The sequence below is a fragment of the Oncorhynchus keta genome, chromosome 1 (assembly GCF_023373465.1).
Source record: "Oncorhynchus keta strain PuntledgeMale-10-30-2019 chromosome 1, Oket_V2, whole genome shotgun sequence".
Lineage (NCBI taxonomy): Eukaryota > Metazoa > Chordata > Actinopteri > Salmoniformes > Salmonidae > Oncorhynchus > Oncorhynchus keta.
Window position 1 is genome coordinate 21,321,777 of NC_068421.1, and position 14,596 is coordinate 21,336,372.

General features: G+C 46.0%; 2 protein-coding genes across 8 annotated transcripts in view; one reads left to right on the top strand and one right to left on the bottom strand.

The window, feature by feature from the left end:
- The window catches only part of LOC118394968 (neurofibromin-like), a 180,132-nt gene that overhangs the window by 55,891 nt on the left and 109,645 nt on the right, over positions 1 to 14,596 (bottom strand). Inside the window, exon 35 of one of the 6 annotated variants that reach the window (XM_052518504.1) lies at positions 7,609 to 8,085. The exons of the other annotated variants lie outside the window; for them this stretch is intronic. Within the exon in view, the coding sequence (XP_052374464.1) occupies positions 7,977 to 8,085 (109 nt within the window). The 3' untranslated portion in view covers positions 7,609 to 7,976. Of the gene's footprint in view, positions 1 to 7,608; positions 8,086 to 14,596 lie in introns of those variants that run through there. 6 annotated transcript variants of the gene reach the window in all.
- Positions 7,931 to 14,585, top strand: omgb (oligodendrocyte myelin glycoprotein b). 2 transcript variants are annotated; one of them, XM_035789022.2, is made up of 4 exons: positions 7,931 to 8,031; positions 8,452 to 8,544; positions 12,092 to 12,301; positions 12,537 to 14,585. In XM_035789022.2, exons 3-4 carry the CDS (start codon positions 12,102 to 12,104, stop codon positions 13,525 to 13,527), a joined length of 1,191 nt encoding a protein of 396 aa, XP_035644915.1. In that variant the 5' UTR covers positions 7,931 to 8,031; positions 8,452 to 8,544; positions 12,092 to 12,101; the 3' UTR covers positions 13,528 to 14,585. The 2 variants fall into 2 exon arrangements, with proteins under 2 accessions (XP_035644915.1, XP_035644872.1); XM_035788979.2 differs by lacking the exon at positions 7,931 to 8,031 and having other exon boundaries at positions 8,115 to 8,544.

A 14,596-nucleotide genomic window follows, 5' to 3' on the forward strand; every position in this document is an offset into this window, starting at 1 on the left:
TGTTTATGTTTCAATGGTAATGGGGACATATGTAAATGCCAACAAAATAACTTTTTGGTGAGTGTGGTGTGTGTGTGTGTGTGTGTGTGTGTGTGTGTGTGTGTGTGTGTAGCCTTTATTTAACTAGGCAAGTCAAACAAGAACAAATTCTTATTAACAATGACGGTCTACCCCGGCCAAACCCGGACGACGCTGGGCCAATTGTGCGCCGCCCTATGGGGACTCCTGGATGATGGCCTTCGAGACAGAGTTACTCTGTCCAGTGACTGTGTTATTTTGACCATCTTAAGCTTAGCTTTTTATTGGCCAGTCTGAGAAATGGCTTTTTCTTTGCAACTCTGCCTCGAAGGCCAGCATCCAGGAGTCACCTCTTCACTGTTGACGTTGAGACTGCTGTTTTGCGGGGACTATTTAATGAAGCTGCCAGTTGAGGACTTTAGTGAGGTGCTTGTTTCTCAAACTAGACACTCTAAAGTACTTGTCCTCTAGCTCTGTTGTGCACCGGGGCCTCCCACTCCCCTTTATGGTTAGAACCAGTTTGCGGTGTTCTACAAAGGGAGTAGTACACAGTGTTGTGTGAGATCTTCAGTTTCTTGGCAATTTCTTGCATGGAATAGCCTTCATTTCTCAGAACAAGAACAGACTGAAGGGTTTCAGAAGAAAGTTATTTGTTTCTGGCCATTTTGAGCCTGTAATCAAACCTACAAATGCTGATGCTCCAGATACGCAACTAGTCTAAAGGCCAGTTTTATTGCTTCTTTAATCAGAAAAACATTTAACATATTTGCAAAAGGGTTTTCTAATGATCAATTAGCCTTTTACAATGATAAACTTGGATTAGCTAACACAACGCTCAATTGGAACACAGGAGTGATGGTTGCTGATAATGGAACTCTGTACGCCTATGTAGATATTCCATTAAAAAATGTGTTTCCAGCTACAATAGTCAATAACAACATTAACAATGTCTACACTATATTTCTGATCAATTTGATGTTACTTTAAATGGACAAAAAAAAAAGCTTTTCTTAAAAATAAAAATAAAGGAAATTTCTACGTGACTCCAAACTTTTGAGCGGTAGTGTACATGAAAAGAGAAATGTGGGCTTGATATTGTTGCCGTGTGAAAGGAAGGAGACCAACGCTGTAGTGGTGACCACAGTCTATGGTCAACAATTCAACTGAAAACACTGAAACAACCACCGCTTTGCCCTAGACCAGTGGTTCTTAACCTGGGTTCGATCGGTGAGTCAGTCTCAAGGGTTCGGCAACCACCACACCCAATCACCTATACATACTTGTCAATACTTGTTTCACCCTTAGAAATGGCTCAAGAGCCCCTCAACAACGCACTGGATGAAGGGCAACATAGCACTGTAGCATCTCCAGTTGAGTTGAAGCTCACAGTGAAAAGTGAACCACAGACTTCAGACCAGGTGTCGACCAGAAACATTCTCAGCCACGATCGGCCTTCAATGCAGCCTTTGCGTATGAGCACAAAGAGAAACTCCCAGTCACCTCAGGACCGCCAAACAACCAGATATAAAAACAAGTCTACGGTGGAGATCACAGCAGATGGAGCCCGGGAAACTTCGCTCGCTATGTGGAATCAACCTCTGGTAAGGCAAGTTACACCCTCCGGCAAGGACAAAGTTAGTCCAACAGCATCACCTAGACCTTCTGAGTTGTCCACTCAAACAACCTCACCGACACCAAATCAACCAACAGAGATCCAAACGGTGCCTATTCCGTCCAATTCTCCAATATCGCAGTCCAACGACTCCACAGACAGGAACCGACCCACGCCAACTGTTGTTGGATTTGGAGTGACACCGACTAGAGCGGAATATACTTTGAACACAGGTGGAGAGGCTCAACTATCCAGCACCACCTCCCAGGCCCCAGTCACAAGCAGGAGATCAACTCCTTCACACCCCACTGAAAGAGGTCCAACAGGCCCATCTGAGCTGCCTAGTACTGCCACTTCCCCCACCACCCTACCTCCATCTACAGCCATGACCAAATCTTCAACCCACGTCTCCACTCCATGGACGTCGACCAAGCCTGCCAAGACCCTTGCCACCACTGAAGCCTCTGTTACTTCGAGTGTTGACGTTACCAGCAGCAAGGGTCAATCCACACCAATGGTCCCCACTAAAAAAGAAGTTGCCACTGCCACCACCACGGCAAAAAAGAAACCAAAGCCTCCGACAAAAACTGCAAACAAAGACGAGCGAAAAAAGACGGGGAACCATGGCACAGCGGTGGCTGTACTGATTGGTGGGACGCTGTTCATGATGCTGGTGGGTTTCGGGGTCATCTTCGTGAGGAAGCAAAGACAACAGAGGATCCAGTTGCAGAATACAGCCTGGGCAGGCCCCTCTCCGTTTCTGGACGGTGGAGTCCAGTCTCAACAGGATTATGACGATAATGGTGATGTCCATCTGAGGGGCTCCAATGGAATCTCCTTCTCTGGCTTCCTGTCTCAACAACTCTCCAAGAGGTTCTCTCTGATCCAGGATACTGACCAGGAATTCCAGATGGGTGAGATTCCGTCAGGAAGTACATTCGGAAGAGAGACGGTTTCAGATTGTTAAACCGTGCAACGGGACTGCTGCGTTGAACAAAGAAAATACTGAGGAGGTACAACTTCCAGACAACTCCTCATCTCCTCCGCCACTGACATCTTCAGAGACCACTGCCACAGCACCCACCCATGTCCATCAGCCTCCTTCCTCCTTGCAGGATGTTGATCTGGGGCCAGACAATGCTCCCAATCGCTCTTCCTCTCCCTCTCATACGCCACCAGATATCCAAGAAGCTGTTCCTCCACCACTGTTGGGTGTTCACCTGCGTCCCCCTCAGACCAGGCCAGCCCCCCTCCTCCAGAGAGCACATATTTCCCCCATCCCCCCCGGACCCGCCTTTACCCATCTCCAAGCAGTGACAGATAGCAATACACAGGAAACCCAATCTCCTCCCCCACCACCCAACAAAGGAAACCACTAACCAAAAAACTAAACTGATGCTTATCAGTTTTTTCCTTCCTCTATCTGTACCTCTATCTGATGAAACATTCCATGAAATGGATCTTCAACTAGGCTTATAGCCATAGTTTGATTGTGAAAACCAAGCTAACCCTCTCCCTATTTAACAGGATAACTGACATTGGCCACAATAATCAGCTTTTTTCCCTATGATCTTTCTTTGGTATGAAGGCAACCAAACGTACACTCAGAAAGCTTTCCCAAATGTTTTGATTCAAGATGTGGATACTTTTCAGATCCATTTTAATTCCGCCTGACCAATCTGTAGCAGTGATAATTATTTCATGCTACAATAATTGCTTTTCTCCAGTGTACTTTTTGGAGAGAATCACACAGGATGTAAAGGCCTAAACATCAGCATCATACCCAGTGGTGAGATAATTCAGAGAAGGATGCACTGCTGAAGTAATGTAATTGTAATATTTTGTGTGTGTGTGTGTGTGTGTGTGTGTGTGTGTGTGTGTGTGTGTGTGTGTGTGTGTGTGTGTGTGTGTGTGTGTGTGTGTGTGTGTGTGTGTGTGTGTGTGTGTGTGTGTGTGTGTGTGGCAAGTGAACATTCTCAGAGCATAAGTCAAGTCAATGAAAACAATCTACCCAGGCTGAAACATTCACAGTGAAAGAAGAAGTACTAAAAATAAATGAAACGAAAGGGTGAATTATATAATTAAACTGAGGAACAATAGATAGAATGAATGTGAGAAAGAGTGAGCAGGGAGTTAGTCTCTCAGTGGGGCTGGCCCAACACTGTTAGTCAGTGCCTTACTGCAGTGTTGCAGTTGCTCCCAGTGTACTTCAGAGCTGTGCATCAGTACACTAACAGTAAAGAGAGACAGAAAGAGGGAAATGTCAGACCCACAAAAAATGCCTCAAAGTCTCATTGTTAGGAATTTTATGAATAATGACTAAACAATATCTACATTTAAATAGAACTATAACTAATTAAACTCTACCCTGTTTTACCATATCTGATTAAATAATGTTAGTTCCTAAGAAAGAGGTTATGTAGCATGGATAAGGGGTAATTGGAAATGATAACTATTGTGTCGGAAGGAATGTGTGTGTGTGTGGGTCTAAAGTAAGCAAAGAGGGTCATTAACCTATGTTTGAACCGACTCAACTATAACTCTGTGGCGGTTTTCCGTATCTGGAACTGTCTGCTAAAGTGGTAATAAATTATGGTTAGACTTCAGGAGTTAATCCAGATATATTGTGTGTCATGTATGTGCGCTAGAGAGTTGTAATGAACTTTTGAACCTGCTTTGTCCTGGTCGAGAGGGGGAAGGGCATTTTAAAACCTATGACGTCATATGTGAAATATAAGCTGTTGTACATGGTTCTCGGGGCAGCGCGCTCTCGAGAATAAATGCTATTGGCTAATTTTGATAGACTGGTCTCTGTCTATTTTATGCAAATAAGGATCTTACAAATTCTTAGAACCAAGACAGAGTGATTTTAATTGAATTGGTTAATGAACACATATAGGAATTATTAAATTCCTTTGACACTCATCTGAAGAGAAACCACAGAAACAAGATGGGAGACGGAAAGCAACCACCACACCCAATCACCTATACATACTTGTCAACAAATTAGATGTTAAATGCTCGTTGTTCATCAATCACGTATTTATGCAATAAATCCAATTATGGTAAATACTGGTGTGAATTTGTGTACTACATTAGCCTCATACAGTGAGGCAGACTACAGGCTCAATGGTTAGCGCCAGGCTATAATTCATTCTGCTGGGTGGTGATTGAGGAAAGAGCATCATCTGCCTACACCACAAGCCAATCCCCCACTCCACCCGCCCCTGCCGCTCAGATGCCAGCCATGGCACCTGCTTCATCCCTCCCTATAAAGAGCGTTGCCTGGAAGATACAGCCATCATAAATCCATTACCTCTCACCACCCCCCACTACTCAAATTCACAACTTCTTCCAGGCATATTCTCCAGCTGAGTACTAAAAGGGATATGTTTCTATTGAAAAATGATTGTAGAACTCCCTGTGTTGATACTGCCACAGACATGAAAGAAACACAAGAGAAGTAGAGAGGAAGCAGCATGAGAAGTAGCTAAACTTGAGAATAATTGCAATCCTGTTTCATTCTAACTCTTTACACATCTGCAGTTCCAAGTCTGATGTAGATTTCAAACCACCAACTCAGTCTGTCATATCAGGCCTGTCGGGGTCAATCTTAATCTCCAACACTAACAGATGCCATGTTCATCTCAACACAGTCGGTTCAATTTGCAACAAACAGAATCCATGCCATGTTGATCTCAACACAGGTCAATTCCTTCTACTATCGTGATAAGCTATTGTAAGAGTATGACTTTTAGTATGACTATACATATGTTCTGTGCTCATCATTCTAAAACAATTGCATGTGCTGTGACTACCGTTGGTTTTCACACAGGTAGATTGCAAGGTGGGAAACCTGTGAAAACATATTTCCCTCGTACAAACACTTGTGCTTCGTGTATGCAATTCTCTTGATGCTTCAACTTATTAATTAACAAAGCTTTCAACATGACAAATTTACAGAAATCAGATAGTCATTTTCAATGATCCCATCTAATAATCTGAGATGAATAGCCCATATTAGTTTGATATCACAGACTCTCACAACGTATTGGTTGAACATCCGGAACAAACACAGCAGATTGGAGTAGCTATGCAGTTTCACAATTTGGATTGGTCTGGTGTTGCCATGCTAGCACCATGCACTGTACTATGGAGGGTATTTCTTACTGCGTTTCATTTGCTGACATTTTTTCTGGAGAATTGTGAATGGTGCTTGCTGCCAGCAATTCATGCTGGCTTGTCGCTGACTGATATTGCCAGCAGTAGCAGGGCGGCCTGCTTCGGCAGAAGTGCAGAATGAAATATTCACTGCTTGCTTACGGCTAGTTACAGAACAGAGCAGTTCTGTGGTGCTAAGTACGGAATGCCTAGAACAATAAGCATGATGTTATGCTTCGTGTATATTTCCACGAGAGAAGCCCCAAACCTATTACAGAGGACAGTTTCATTGGCCAGACACAATCTGCCAAACTATTAAAGAATGAGACCGACCGACCCACCCACCCACCCACCCACCCAAACAGGGAAAGGCATGTGGACACAAAAGTGACTTCATGAAATGCTGATTTAAAAACATGATTAGAATCTAAATCTCCAGTGGCACCCCCAAATCACTCCACTCAAAATGAAGTAATCAAATCACAGCACACACACCCACTAAAAACTAGGATGAGACAACTGTACCGTTAATACAAAAACAGTGCTAATTCACTGCTAAGGGCGGTGGAGGCAGCCAGTCGTTGCAGGTGCCAGATGTGATGTTAGATGCAGGGCATTCGGCCCCTTTCACTTTTTCCACAGTTAAGTTACAGCCTTACTCTAAAATAGGACAACAAGCACACAGCCAAGACAATGCACGAGTGGCTTCAGGCCCAGCCAGAGCCCGGACTTGAACCCGATCAAAGAGTCTCTGGAGAGACCTGAAAATATCTGTGCAGCGACACTCCCTATCCAACCAGACAGAGCTTAAAAGGATCTGCAGAGAAGAATGGGAGAAACTTCCCAAATACAGGTGTGCCAAGCTTGTAGCGTCATACCCAAGAAGACGAGGCTGTAATTTCTGCCAAAGGTGCTTCAACAAAGTACTGAGTAAAAGGTCTGAATACTTATGTAAACGTGATATTTTACATTTGCAAACATTTCTAAAAAACATATTTTTTTTTTCATTATGGGGCGGAATTCAATCCATTTTAGAATAAGGCTGTAACGTAACAAAATGTGGTAAAAGTCAAGGTGTCTGAATTACTTTCCAAATGCACTGTTTGTGTATGAAAAAGAGCGAGGAGAAGTCACCACAGCCCCCCTCATTAGCAGCAGAGGGGGCCGGCACTGTGCTGCAATCCTCCATTCCTCTCCCCCCCCTGCCTCATTAGCAGCAGAGGGGGCCGGCACTGTGCTGCAATCCTCCATTCCTCTCCCCACCCCTGCCTCATTAGGAGCAGAGGGGGCCGGCACTGTGCTGCAATCCTCCATTCCTCTCCCCCCCCTGCCTCATTAGCAGCAGAGGGGGCCGGCACTGTGCTGCAATCCTCCATTCCTCTCCCCACCCCTGCCTCATTAGCAGCAGAGGGGGCCGGCACTGTGCTGCAATCCTCCATTCCTCTCCCCACCCCTGCCTCATTAGCAGCAGAGGGGGCCGGCACTGTGCTGCAATCCTCCATTCCTCTCCCCACCCCTGCCTCATTAGGAGCAGAGGGGGCCGGCACTGTGCTGCAATCCTCCATTCCTCTCCCCACCCCTGCCTCATTAGCAGCAGAGGGGGCCGGCACTGTGCTGCAATCCTCCATTCCTCTCCCCACCCCTGCCTCATTAGCAGCAGAGGGGGCCGGCACTGTGCTGCAATCCTCCATTCCTCTCCCCACCCCTGCCTCATTAGCAGCAGAGGGGGCCGGCACTGTGCTGCAATCCTCCATTCCTCTCCCCACCCCTGCCTCATTAGCAGCAGAGGGGCCGGCACTGTGCTGCAATCCTCCATTCCTCTCCCCACCCCTGCCTCATTAGCAGCAGAGGGGGCCGGCACTGTGCTGCAATCCTCCATTCCTCTCCCCACCCCTGCCTCATTAGCAGCAGAGGGGGCCGGCACTGTGCTGCAATCCTCCATTCCTCTCCCCACCCCTGCCTCATTAGCAGCAGAGGGGGCCGGCACTGTGCTGCAATCCTCCATTCCTCTCCCCACCCCTGCCTCATTAGCAGCAGAGGGGGCCGGCACTGTGCAGCAATCCTCCATTCCTCTCCCCCTCCCTCACTTGTTCTTCCTCCTCTCTCTCCCCCTTTCAGACTGCTCTTTCCTTGAGCACAGTGCTGCATCAAGAGCCTGCAGAGGAGCGGAGGAGATTGACTGGCGCTATCGAGGGCACCCTGCTCTGGCACGCCAGGAGGACGCCATAACCAAGAAGAGGGTATTGAGACAGAACGAGAGAGCCTGCCCACCACTGACCAGTGCCAACACAGCACTAGAGAGAGAGAGAGAGAGACACAGTGAGAGAGAGAGAGCGAGAGAGAGACAGAGAGAGAGACACACAGAGAGAGAGAGAGAGAGAGAGAGGAGGGGGTAGAGAGAGAGAGAGAGAGAGAGAGAGAGTGTGTAAGACGGGGGAGATAGAGGGAAGAGAGGTCCACCTTCACCAGAGAAGGAAGAAAAGCAAGGGAGAAAATAGAAAGCAAGTGTACAAGTGAGGAAGATATTGAAAGAAATTAAAAAATACCCCAAAAGAGAGCCAGCTCAAAAACAGAGTAGAAATAGAAAGGATGCAAGAATATTGACAACTAACACCCCCCAGATTTGACTTGACAATCACCCTCTCCACTCCGCTGCTCAGAAAAAAACCAAGGGGGGAGCGAGTGAGAGGGCTGGCCGAGGGAAGGAGGAAGAAAAGAGCGAGATGACGGACTGAAGCAGTGGAGAGGATAAGGTGAGTGACTAATGGCATGGAGAGAAAAACGTTAGGAGAGACGGGTGTACATGCTAAGACATGCGCACATGACAGGACACAGTGCTTCACAGAGCAGTGATGTATTTGATTCTGTACCACATTAGCTCAGTGGACTGCAGCAGGGTGATTTGTCGATGTCAGTCTACTGCTTCTCATTAGAGACTTACTATATGCTTCTCTCTCTCAATTTGGTATGTTACTATTGCAACTATTGTTATACAGGTTAAATGCAACCTCAGACTAACTTGCAGTATGCCATGACCTGAACAAGTTTCTAGAGAGAGCTCAGCTTATTATGTAATGCTATTAACCTGCGACACATGTGTTTGGCAAGCTCTTCTTACACACACACACACACACACACACACACACACACACACACACACACACACACACACACACACACACACACACACACACACACACACACACACACACACACACACACACACACACACACACACACACACACACACACACACGATAACCAGTCATTTGTGCCAGAGATGACAGGACACAACACAACTGTTTGTGTGTGTGCGTATGGGATCAAGAGTGTGTGTGTTTGCCGCCCTAACTGAATTCAGCCGGCTCTTACTGCAGTATTTCCGAGCTCCTACCTGCTGGCAAGGCATCAAGCTTAACGGCACACAGACTGACTGGGGCCCTTGTAAACTGCATCAAAGCTATTAGATATATCAGTCTGACCCTCAATGAGGACAGTTAGCATATAGCCTGGCGATACAATGATATACTGTTATAAATGTCAGAGGGTGTTAATGATGTGAATGGGAACGATAGGGAGGAGAGGGGTATGGGAAGGGAGAGGGCTCTGGTTTAAGTAAGGTCCAATCTACCCAGCTGGTTCCCAGTCATGACTTTCTAACAGGCTGGATTGTTCTGTGGGCAGCAGAACCAGTGTGTTTTACTACTGTGTCCAGGTGTTTAATACTGCCTCTCTCCCATCTGGGAGGCTGTTGCTATGCATCAAAGGCTATCTCAAAACAGCAGCAGCTCCAGACAAGGTATTAAATCAATTCTACAGAGATTCCACTGGAGGGAAACTAGGCAGGTTATGAATAAGGGTGATAATGTAGCTAAAACTCCACCAACTACCGTTGTCTAGCAATCTATGTTTGAAAACTAGCATGCTGGCAGATACCCATAGACCTCCAGTCTTCACGCTATTGCTAGACAGCATTGGCTCTCAAAACTACCTCTAACTTCCTTCATACTGGACATAAAAATGGTATCCAAAAATGGTATCCACTAGTTTAATTGACTTTAGTAGGGCTGTCCCCGACAAAAAAAAATCTTGGTCGACCAATCGATTGGACGTCATTTTAAAACGTGTATTTTTCCGTATATAGACACACACTATGTTTGAATAAATTAAACTATATGTAGGCTACTGAGCTTGTCTGATGCTTTAAGCACTGCGATTTAAAATTAAGACACAAATTACAAGAGGGAGCCAGAGATCAATAGAGCCTAACCGGACAACAAAAACCTGTTCCCGACCCTCCTGCCACTGCTGCTGGCCATAGCAGATTCTGGGGTTATTCTCAATCAGTTGCCAGGCTACACCAGTGGTCGGCAACCTTTTCCATTTGAAGTGCTAAGTTACCTTACCATTTCTACTGATCTGCGTGCCAGTTTTCACATGCACATTTTCATGGAACAGTTTCATTTAATTTATAATAAAGTCATCATCTCAAAATCTATTTAATGTGGTTAATCAGAATACTATCTAAATGAAAATGATACAAATCTAAAAGTAACTTCTATTGCCATTGCCAATATGTAAAAATAACCTACATAAAAGACATCACATTGAAGCCTGCAGGTAGAAAATATCCCGATAAGAATAAATATCCTATAAATCACATTGGCTATGCATGGCCTGTTTGCAAGGAACTTGAAACATTGTATCAACTATTAATAGCCTGTTGTATTTGTGCAATGGATAAGAAGCAATCAGGTAGGCCTATTTTATGACGTGTCCACCGGATAGAGCATGACATTTCTTTCCCCTTTCACGCGAGTGGTTATAGAAAGAGAGAGAGCTGGAAAGATTTTTCAAATAGGCTACATTGAGGAACTATTGTCATTCTCAATGGGATGTAAAAACAGACTTTGTTTACTTGCTGTTTGAGGTGAAGAAAAATGACTTTGAGAAGCTACACAGTGTTGGTGAGTTAAGATAATCAGAAATAGCATCAGATCCCCAAAACGGGCACACTTAACCTACATACATCTGTGTTCAGGCCAGGTAGCCTAGGTATACTTCTATGCATGTCCTTACTCAACATTGACAGAAGCACTCCAAACAAAAGACAATGAATAAATTCACAACTCATAAATGAAATAAACACAAACTTGTGGCCTAGGCTGTGCGCTCTGCAAACAACATGTCCAATCCTACAATACAACGGTAAGACTGTAATAGTAATATATTAAATGCATTAACAGAAATGATTGTATCCAAACAAACATTGTAGATTCAAAATTAACGGTAAATGTACTACTGGTGATACTGGTGTGCCAACCCCATGTCCTCCACAATGGATTGGTCCACTGAGACAGGCCTCCACAATGGATTGGTCCACTGAGACAGGCCTCCACAATGGATTGGTCCACTGAGACAGGCCTCCACAATGGATTGGTCCACTGAGACAGGCCTCCACAATGGATTGGTCCACTGAGACAGGCCTCCACAATGGATTGGTCCACTGAGACAGGCCTCCACAATGGATTGGTCCACTGAGACAGGCGTGAATCAGATAGTTGTCTCCTGTGCATGCATTATTATTATTTTTATGTTTTTTAAATATGTGTGCCATAATTTAAAATATATTTGCCTCTGCTCGACTAAAAAAAAACCTTCGTCGACCAACAGCCTATCAACCATACAATCGACTAAATTATGTAAGCCCTAGACTCTAGGGAAGTAGATAAGGGGCCTCAACGCCAAAATTCCGATATATCCCTTTAAGCTCCTGGTAATTGCAGCTTGGAAAAGCTAGCAAGGATTGGATTTAAGTGAGCTATTGCTAACCAATATTTAAATGCTAATGATGTCGGTAGCTAATTTAACTGTTAGTATTATTATTCTGCAGATGTGTGTGAATGAGTGATGGTTTTGACGACGATCCATACTGCCCTACCAAGCAAAAAGGAAGTAATTGCTAATTTGGTCGAAAATTAGTTCATAATTTTTCCTACATTAAATACATGCTTAATCATGTGGACATGTATCCTGCCTCTATTGTGTTTTGGAGAAAATGGGGGTCATGTTAGCAGTAACTGCATAAAGTTACTGTGAAACCAAGGTAAATAAAAGCTATTTTTCTCAGTTCCACACTATGAGCAGTTACCTTTTTGCTTGGTAGGGCAGCATACAGGATCAGAACTGTGCCCTTCCATTTGTGAGTCGATATAAATAGTGGGAGCAAAGAAGTGTTGCAGATCTATGTCCTTGGGTACAGTCCAGTGTCTCCTCTCACTGGGTCTCTCCCTCTCTCAGAGCCTTCATCATGCTCTACCGCACCCCGCTAGCCTGCCTCTTCCTGCTCCTCCTGTCGGGGGTGCTGGGGGGGCTGGTCCTGTCCATCTGCCCCGCCGTGTGCTCCTGCAGCCGGGGCCACCGTGTGGTGGACTGCTCCTCACGGCACCTCTCACAGCTGCCCCCAGGCCTGCAGCACAACATTCGCTTCCTCAACCTCTCGCAAAACAGGTAGGAAGACAACTTCTTCCTTATCATCTTCCTTCTCATCAGGTTGGATCCTACCTCTAAACGTCTGGGTTCTGAGATTGAGCAGCAACATGACTTATAGCCAGACAGAATCAGCAGGGAGGGGATCCTAATAATTACATTCAGTCTTTCTTGCATATTCAGTTGAAGAAACTCTCGCAATTCATGTTTGGTCAGTATGTGGTTTGATCTGACCTCTCCCCCTCTCTCCCGACAGCCTTCGTGGTCTGGAGGGCCAGCTCAGCCACTACGCCCACCTGCGTACCCTGGACCTGTCCTATAATCTCCTGGGTCGCTTCCCGTCCGGCCTGCCCAGGGCCCTGTGGGACATTCGGGCCGCCGGCAACCAGCTCCGAGCCCTGGACAAGAACGACACAGCCTACCACTGGAACCTGCGGGTTCTGGACCTGTCAGCCAACGAGCTGGAGAGGGTGGTCTTCATCAACAACACCCTGCCCAGCCTACACGCCCTCAACCTGAGTCACAACCGGTTCTGGACGGTGCCCACCAACATGCCTCATAATCTGGAGATGGTGGATTTGTCCCACAACTACCTGGTTCAGATCCTCCTGGGGTCGTTGGACCGGCTGCCCAGGCTGAAGAGGTTCTACCTGCACGCTAATCGTTTCTCCTGGGTGCCGGAGGGGGTGTTTGACCGGTTGGAGGGGCTCGAGTTGTTGATGCTTGGGGATAACCCTTGGGCTTGTGAGGAGGAGGAGAACATCACAAGGCTCTTGCTCTGGGCCGAACATACCCGCGCTGCCGTGTTGGGCTGCCCCTGCTACACTAGGCCAACCTGTGGGCAAGCCCATCTGGCAACTCCAGGAGGGGAGTGGCACTTTGCATCCTACACAGAGCCTCCGCTGGGGGCTGATGCCAGAGAGCTGGGCCGTGGAGGCCTCCCACCGGCAAGGGCTGCAGTCGCCACTTCTGGGTACCTGGCTAAGTCTGCGTTATTGGAGCCTGGGATGCATGGAGACAGGGGGGTGGTCAACGGCTCGGGGGATCAGACACTGTTCGTGTTCACCTCCACCCGCTCGCATGGCCTCTCCACACGCACAAGCACAACGGGGCGTCCGCACTCTGCCACCAAGAAGCCCAATACAGGAAGCACGCGGAGCAGAGGCCACGGTCTACACACACAGATTGTGTGTTCTGCTGTCGCCTTGAACCTTTTAGTCACAGTGACTGCCTTCAAAGCCTCCTAAAGAGACTAGAGCCAAGTCTTGATGGATTTGAGAGGGCTAACCCTATGTACATTTGACCCAGAATGTTAAAGGGAGTTTTGTTTTAATTTTCAAGAACGTTCGACTGTTACTGCCTAAAAAAAATGAATATAATTGTGTATTCTCTCTCATCTTCCAACAATTTGTGAGTGTAGTTGTGCTGTATGACTATATCTTTCAAACACACATACAAATAATATCTAGGGCAAATGTATACACATACATGACTAATAATACTATCGGCGTGGAAACATGAATGCTCTACTCCATGTAGTCTATACTGCTTGTGTGTTCTGTTGACAAACGCTGCTGCGTTTGATGCTTTCTATGATATAAACACAGGAACAGAACATTTAGAATGCATTTACTGTACATGTGGTTTGGATGAGTCAGAGTATGATGTGAGATACCTCATCTTTACACCTTGGCATCAGCTTGGTGAGGGGGGATGTCTAGAAGTACTTAAAACCCTAACATGCATGCACACAAACACCTTGACTCTTTATAAGCTCCTAAAAATAACAGAAAGTTAAAACAAAATGAAACCAAACTATTATCCTCTGGGCATTGAAATCCTCACACATCATTGACCATTTGGTCAGAAAGTGACCCTCTTTCCACTATTGTAAGGTGCAGACTTCCCCCCACTATACTCCCTACCACACACAAAGACAGAGGTAAAGGGTAGCTCTAAATCTGGTTCACCAGACATCCTGACTCCCTCAGAACAGTGGGCAGCAGCCTGGGGAGGAGGCATAGGGTAGCCCTCCTCTTCAGCTGAGTTGGAACTAAGAGGCTATGATAAAAAGCCCCATAAAGCCTGCTGTAATGAGTGAATGGACCTTCCTGGGTCTTCTCCCTTACAGCTTGGAAGTCAGCAGTGGTAAAAATGTAGGAGGACACAATCCCTCTCCCTACCAACGGAAGGCCCAATCTAGATGAGTATCAACTTCAAAAGAACGCTTCCCTGATATTGTGTTGATAAAGTTTGTTTATCAAGCTGGTTTATAATAACAATAATATACATAGACGCCAACATGGATTGGTCTTA

Coding starts and splice junctions, on each gene's coding strand:
- omgb (XM_035789022.2), top strand. CDS start 12,102: ATGCTCTACCGCACCCCGCTAGCCTGCCTCTTCCTGCTCCTCCTGTCG. Junction 12,302..12,536: donor CTCAACCTCTCGCAAAACAG/GTAGGAAGACAA, acceptor CTCTCCCGACAG/CCTTCGTGGTCTGGAGGGCC.